At 39.9% G+C, this 8,290-nt stretch overlaps 1 protein-coding gene across 1 annotated transcript in view; it reads right to left on the bottom strand.

Annotated features, from left to right (window-relative positions):
* Window positions 1-290: 290 nt before the first annotated feature.
* The window catches only part of ngfrb (nerve growth factor receptor b), a 44,878-nt gene continuing 36,878 nt past the window's right edge, over window positions 291-8,290 (bottom strand). The window contains exons 5-6 of the mRNA XM_058621737.1: window positions 7,981-8,141; window positions 291-4,980 (exon numbers count right to left, since the gene is read on the bottom strand). Of these exons, the coding sequence (XP_058477720.1) occupies window positions 4,637-4,980; window positions 7,981-8,141 (505 nt within the window). The 3' untranslated portion in view covers window positions 291-4,636. The remainder of the gene's footprint in view (window positions 4,981-7,980; window positions 8,142-8,290) is intronic.

The raw sequence follows: 8,290 nt of genomic DNA, 5'->3' as shown, positions 1-8,290 counted from the left end.
ATATATATAACTATATATTATATATAGTTATATATATATATATATACTGTATATGTATGTATAATGTATAATATATATGTATAATTGCAAGAATAGGCACTGACATAACTGTTAATGCTCAATAAAAACATATTTGAAACTAAATCATTCATAGTTTATTCTTCAATGTATTTTTATGTGTAGTAATCTTTATTCTTCAGATATACATTGGTGAATGTGTGTATTTTCAGGTCTTTTTATGTCCCAGTGCATGCACTTTGTTTACTTGTTGAATCAATACAGACCATAAGTGGATTTAAGAGCTTTATTAGTGGTTTTTACTGCTTATCTCTTGTAGGAATTTTGCAAGTTCACATTAGGTATAGTACAGTATATGTATTAGTATACAACGAACATACAGTATCTCTCACATCTGTACAATTCAGTCCTGGTACTGTACTGTAACAGTATAAGAAGTTCAATAGCAAATCATGCATATTAAATTAAATATCTATATCTATCAAACTGAATAAATATGGCCCAAGGAAAAGCCTCCATCTTCATTCTGACACGAGGAGACGCTGAAGACAGTGGTAACAAGGTGGAGATGGATATTATCAAATACAACCAAAAACAATGTTCTTAGATGTTTTGTGAAGGCCAATAATTGACAGACATGTTCATTTAGCAGATGCAATCATACTGAACCAGTGCTTGATTATTCTCTTTGAAACATGTTGGTGCTTTTGAGACATAAAAGACAAATATACTTTTCTCGCTTTCAGCTTGTTACTTAGCATGCAGCCTGTTCCTTGAGTCCAAACATTTGGAGAAATAACCTCAATGAAAAGGTCACTTTTCAATTTTGATAATGCTGTGAGCTGCATTGGGAGAATAAACACACAGAAACACAGTTTTTTCATTTTGTATATTATATAATTTTCTTCCAAAGATTTAAATTCAAAGACTTGGTAAAAATAAGACAAATGTGTGGCTATAGCCAGTCTGTTAGTTTATCTAATGCCGGGATCAGACTACACGGAATTCAGGCCTATTTTCAAGCATTTGGTCATGACCGACATATTTCCAGTGTTAATTGTGAATAAAACATGTGTAGTGTAATATCAATGAACAGAGATTTGGTGTCTAGGATGCTCCACAACACCCTGATGAGAAGTCCTATTTTTCCCGCCTAGTCTGACATCTCCTACAACATCTCCTGGACAATGACCAATAGGATAACAGAGTGATGTGGCTTAACAGACAAGGGGAAGAGGAAGAGGGATGCTGCAGCTGTTAGGTGGAGTAGTGACACTGAAGGATGTTTTCTTGAGTTTTAGCATCAAGGGATGACCATGACAAAGTTAAATTGATTAGTGTTGGCAAGAAATAGCGAAGGCACTTCAGCAAACTGGTGAGTAATGGCTCCCCAATGACTTATGAACTCATGCAGGGTCATGAACGATGATTGGTCAGGGTCATACTTGTAGTTTTGCCCGAACAAGACACAACATCCATGCCGCTGTGATTAATAATCTGACATGATGACCACTGTAAAAGACACAAATACTGTGTTGTCTGATCCCAGCATTAGCCTAAAGATTTGCTCTAAGTGATGGTAGAAGCAGAAATATTTTCATATAATACAGGGCTCTCGAGTCTCACGCAGTGAACGCGACAGTCATGCACTGTATTTCTCACGCTGAAAAAAATGAGAATATAAATTCTCATTTTGGCGCGCCGCTATCGCTATGGAACCGGGAGGAAACGCACATGAAAACGCGCAGAAAGCACAGAAAGTCTCTGTATGTGCCGCTTCTGACCACAGAAACTGGAGCACAGATACTAGTTCGTGAGCGTCACTGCTACACACAACAATACATATACAATACATACACGACTGGACTTTATAACCTCTTAACATTTGAAATTAAATAACTTGAAAAACACACAGAAAGGGGGTGTGGCTTATTCTGTTATCATTTCTTGTCTTACACTAGTGTAGTCATATGTCCATCATCTGTTGTTGTTTCTTTTTGAAAGTTGATCGTTACATAGTCCATTTTAGTCAGGAGGCTACTTTTAGTAGTAATATTTAATTTTAAGGTTTTATATCCTGGCCATGCATACATTAATCGTTTCAAAGATTAGATTCAGATTCAGCCCCTTACCCCTGTCCTGAACACACCAACGCATACAACACACAATCATAACCCCCCCACCGACACCTCTCACCTACCCCTGCCCTTCCCGACAAAATCTCACTCTGAACTGACTTCAAAACATGAGAGCCCTGATAATAAGAATAAAAGCTAAAGCTAGTGTATAGTGTATTTTTGGTGCCTTAAAACGAGACTCGTGGAAGTTTTCATAACAACATGCTTGGTGTTCAAGTCGTAAAGTCATTAGGTGTGTACAGGTAAAGGCCTATATATATATATATATATATACACTACACAAAAGAAAGAGAAGGAAGAGCCTTTCGTCTGTATTTTGATTAGTTTTGTCCGTCATTGTGCACGTCACAGGAGAGCTTACAAAGATTACAAACAAAATGAGTAACACCACTGGAAATCGTGGGGGCAGTATAGAGTCAATCGTCCAATCAGTCAGGAAAACAACTAAGAGTCTTTACAGGGATTAAACAAATGGCGGAAAGCTTTGAAAAGCAACTCTGTGAGAAGATGCGGAATTACATCCATCTATATAATGTTAATGGGACAACTTAAACTCAGTGGTCTCTGTCTGTTGCAGATCAAGCACACTAAAGTAACCTCTTCAATGGTCGCCATGTTTCCAACTTGAAAGGAAGAATTGCATATCGTCCATACCAACGCAAAAAGACGCACAGAGGGGTCGTGACAGAGATAACGTTTGGCACACAAAACAGACACAAATAGAGTAGAAATGGGCATTAACGTTGACATAATGCAAGAAAGACAAAAAGAAAACCGTTCCACGAGGAAAGTTTTCCGAAGACAAATAAGAAATGTGGAACACAAATTGTTAACAAGGACTCTTTAGGTATTTAAGCGCAAATGGACCCAATGTGAAGGCACCACTTGTTACCAGATGTTTAGAAGCTCTAGCTTGGTAGCATCTTGACACATGACTTCATGCCGAGTCATTTTTCAAGTTACACTTAACACCTCACAAATGCAGCTCCCTTCCCTTCCCTTCCCTTTGCCTTTACTTTTCAAACTAGTCTCATTCACATATTAGTAACATAAAAAATAGAAAATTACTAATTATTTACAAGTACAAAAAAAAAGAATAACAAAAACAATTAGACTTACAAAAACAGTCCAAAACTCAAATGTACAACATCAGCAGATACCTGAAGTAGCTCCAGGCACTTCCGTGATGGAAAGCAGACGTACATTTTAAGTGCTACAACCAGGAGACATAACACCATTTACAGTGATTTGAGAATTAAAACACAATGGTCCTTAGAGAGTAGAGTGAGAATACCTTCATTTTAATTAACACTACTACATGAAGTGTAATATGTGAGTGGTTAGTAATAATCTAGTAAAATCTTTAGGCTACCTGAGAGTAACGGCGTCAGTGGTGAGTTATTACAACAGTGAGGATAGAAGCGGTAGACAATGGATTGATGGATGTTTACGGCGGTGGTGTGGTCTGTGTTCTGTAGATTAAATAACAATGAAAGTAAGAGTCTGTATAGTACATGCATGCATGGCTACATATTGTGGGTCTAAGGTATGTGTGGTTCTATATACAAACTTTGCTCCTTCTACTGGGTGTGTGCACTTGCCATTTTATCTATATACAGTATATATGGTTGTTGTTATTGGATGACTTGGCTCCTGTGTTGCGTAGACAGGCCTGAGCATATAGTCTGGATTCTCATGTTGCTTCAATCAGTGTCCTGCAGCACAGACCACGTGGTTGGAACGTGGCAGGCAAAAACGAGCAAAGTCTTCGCTATAGAAATCATTTAAATCAAAGGTGAGATTAATTCCACATGTCTGAAACCTAACACAAGCACATAAAATAAGGGCATGTAGGTGAACTTGGCTTTTGAAGAACCGACTTGAAATGCATCCAAATATCTTTCCCCAGATTGTCATATTTACAATGATCCACATACTGTGTGGTGTGTAACATGGCATGTCAGTAATGGCGCGTGGTCTGGAGATGTTTACTCCTCTTTGGTTAGCATATGCTTGCAAGGTCGTACAACAGCTTATCATATAAGTTATAAGTAACTGGCTAAGTAACTATTATTGTTGATTGAAGATGTAGAGGATCAGGAAGCTGCTATTTCAAGGTTGCAAAAGTCTGAGGAAATGGTCAGCTGGATGTCAAAGGCTGCATGGAGGCACAAGGATATTCCAGGCTCACAAAAGAATGATTACTGGAAACCCTTATCCACACCTTTCTTTACACTGTGTGGATTTAAAAAGAACAAATGTCAGAATGGTTGATTACAGGCACATCCTGACAGTAGAATTATTGTCTCTGCCTTGACTTGACTCTGGCATTATAACCCTTAATTAAACATAAAATGATTCACTGTGTCTGCTGACTTCATGAGGGAATAGCTTAAAGCAGTTTAGCATGAATTATGTGGAGTGAGGGCGGCCAGATCAATATAAAGGTTATGTTTGAGGCACTCTCTGATGACCTTCACTCACACCACAGAGGTGGCTGTTGGCTTCACTGTGCTTGGACTGAGCACTAGACTCTGGGCGACGTCGTCACGGTTGATCTTGCGCAGTGCCGTGCACAGTGCGTCAATGCTGGCACAGTCCTTGCTCGCCCAGTCAGACAGGAGGGCACGGACAGGATGATCCTCCTTTTGGAAGGTAGCGATCCGCTCCTCCTCATATCCCAGGAGGCCCGCAAGGTTGCACCAGTCACTGTCGTCCATGTGATCACAGTTGTCCCCTTCACTGCCCCGGAACAGAAGCTGCTCCACTTTCTCCCTGGTGTGAAGTGGAAGGAGCAGACAAGGCTCTTCATCCATGGTGACAACTGCAGATGGAGAGCAACAAGTTGGTATGTTATCTAAACGACATGATGTATTTACAGTATACCGATCAAGGGATAGCGTGAGAAGGAGGCGGATCATCCGATGTGGCAACTGCTTGAGGGAGAAGCCGAAAGAATAGGAAGAAGAAGAAGACTGAGCTTAATTCCCATTTTTCACATCCATAATCTGACTGACATCCACTCGTAGACTGTGTACAAGAAACTGACGTGGCTTTACGGTTTGAAAAGTGAAATCTGTTGGTGCCTTCCAATTATATGGCTGCACGAAACTACGAGATGTTGTGTACGGTGTACTGAATCATGAGAATCAGTTCATTAAAAAGAGTTGTTTCAGTACTTCCTGCATGACCAGAGCGTAAACTCCATATGACACAGTCACTGAACTGAAATATGGCTGAACGAGTTGTGATGGCAGTGCTGTCGTTAAATGCACCAGAATCTTCTGTTAGATATAGAGATTTTGGAGGTTTCTGTGCTAAATATTGCAGATGTTTGTATTTCTAAGTCTTTTTAACTGATCTGCAGTTCGGCTTGGGTTCAGGTTGATTCTGGTGTCAGATTCCGTGCTCATGACTCTTCCAGTGACGACACTCTGTGCCAATCAGTTGCAGTATTGTCAAAGTTTGCTTGGAACCTCAACAGAGCAGGTACTAAAAAAGCCCTTGGTATTAGGTATGATCCAGTAGTATATGTGAGAGGTTTGATTTTCAGTAGTATTTGTGAGAGGTTTGATTTTCAGTAGTATGTGTGAGAGGTTTCAGTCGTGTATGTGAGAGGTTTCACTAGTCTATGTGAGAGGTTTCACTAGTCTATGTGAGATGTTTCAGTAGTGTATGTGAGAGGTTTCACTAGTGTATGTGAGAGGTTTCACTAGTCTATGTGAGAGGTTTCACTAGTCTATGTGAGAGGTTTCAGTCGTGTATGTGAGAGGTTTCACTAGTCTATGTGAGAGGTTTCACTAGTCTATGTGAGATGTTTCAGTAGTGTATGTGAGAGGTTTCACTAGTCTATGTGAGAGGTTTCACTCGTCTATGTGAGAGGTTTCACTAGTCTATGTGAGAGGTTTCAGTAGTGTATGTGAGAGGTTTCACTAGTGTATGTGAGAGGTTTCACTAGTGTATGTGAGAGGTTTCACTAGTCTATGTTTCAGTAGTGTATGTGAGGGGTTTCACTAGTGTATGTAAGAGGTTTCACTAGTCTATGTGAGAGGTTTCACTAGTCTATGTGAGAGGTGAGTTTGTATGACGGGCCGTCAGGGACATTATTCAGAATTACCATTCACACACACTAGTGAAATCCTCTCACACACACATATGAAATGCTCTCATACACACATATGAAATGCTCTCATACACACGTATGAAATGTTATGCTATCATACACACATATGAAATGCTCTCATACACACATGAAATGTTATGCTCTCATACACACATGAAATGTTATGCTCTCATACACACATATGAAATGCTCTCATACACACATATGAAATGCTCTCATACACACATATGAAATGCTCTCATACACACATATGAAATGTTATGCTCTCATACACACATATGAAATGCTCTCATACACACATGAAATGTTATGCTCTCATACACACATATGAAATGTTATGCTCTCATACACACATATGAAATGCTCTCATACACACATATGAAACGCTCTCATACACACATATGAAACGCTCTCATACACACATATGAAATGCTCTCATACACACATGAAATGTTATGCTCTCATACACACATATGAAATGTTATGCTCTCATACACACATATGAAATGTTATGCTCTCATACACACATATGAAACGCTCTCATACACACATATGAAATGTTATGCTCTCATACACACATATGAAATGTTATGCTCTCATACACACATATGAAACGCTCTCATACACACATAACATTTGAATCTGAATAATGTCCCTGACGGCTCCTCATACGCGAAGACTTGACAATGACTGACCGAGGCGAGCCGCCACTTCCACAGCCAAAATTTCACTTACCGCTGCCTCTGAATCAGAGTCCACTGACTTTCAATTATGTGTCTCACATTATCGCCACCCGCGTTGGGGGAGGCGGGAGCATCTGACATCACAGGCAGGGGGGAGAGGGTGGGACTTTGAGGGAGGCGGAGTTGCTCATGTTCAAAATGCCAGAAAGGTAAGGATTTCTTTAACAAAGCGCTCATCTAATAAAATCAACATCAGCTATGGTGTATTTAAAAATGTCTTCATCACTTTACCTGTCCATTAATTAGCCCTTTTCTAACTGGAAAATTTAGTTTTATTCATTATGTAAACATGCTTATTCTTCAACACCAAAGTCCTTGAATTTAGCTTGTAGTGACACCCAAGCTGCCGGTCTACTGCTGCCTTCATTTGTTCAGTTTGTGTTACTTAGATAAACCTGTACAAAAGATTTCAAACAAGTCTGAACAGACTGATGAAGCACGAGCCAGCTCATTTACATGAGTGACAACTTCTTTTCAACATCATTTCAAAGAACACATGTGAAGGCATGTTGCTTTGTCCCTACTGTCTGATGATCAGGTGACTGTTACGCATAAACAAATCCAACGGGTGACAGGCGACTTTACATAGAAGCACAAAAAAACAACTGTGTTCTTTATAATAGCTGAGCAAGCATGTGTTTTTAGTCCGGTCAGATACAATAGAACTGGAAACTCACAGAAAGAGTAGTCAAAGAACAACAGTCAGTGTTGTAATCCCTGTTTGCTGATTTGCTACAGTAAGTTTGAAAGGTTGTTCTGGGGGTGGAGATGATGAAGACACCAGAAGTCTTGTCTTTGACACGTTGGGAAAGTTAAGGGTGCAGCTCACATGACACATTCACAGGAAGTCAGGTTTGCTACAGATCAGACTTGTTTGAGGATTACAGAAAAATCCAGATCCATATAATGGTAACATGTGCGCACACCAAAAGCATAATAACACTTGCTCAGGTGTTACCTGTGTGGGCCTGAGTCTGGCCCTGCTGCTCCTGCAGACTCTGGCTGTCCACAGAAATGCCACTGTCGCTGTGCAGCTTCTCCCCCTCAGGTGATGGAGTCTGGTTCTGGTTGGCTGTGCAGTTGTTGGCCCCCTGTTTATTCTGCTTACAGCTGTTCCACCTGACGATGAGTAAGAAAATCAAGAAGAGAAGAAGGAACAAGAAGATCATCAACAAAGAATGTACTCTAAATGTTTGTGGAAATCTTCGGTTCCATGGACAATTATTAAGTTTGATGAAAACAGATAATCCAAGTGTACCAACCTTATC

The sequence above is a fragment of the Solea solea genome, chromosome 21 (genome assembly GCF_958295425.1).
Source record: "Solea solea chromosome 21, fSolSol10.1, whole genome shotgun sequence".
In the NCBI taxonomy this organism is placed as follows: domain Eukaryota; kingdom Metazoa; phylum Chordata; class Actinopteri; order Pleuronectiformes; family Soleidae; genus Solea; species Solea solea.
Note: the sequence above shows the minus strand (reverse complement) of the source record. Positions and strands in the feature narration are given on the sequence as shown.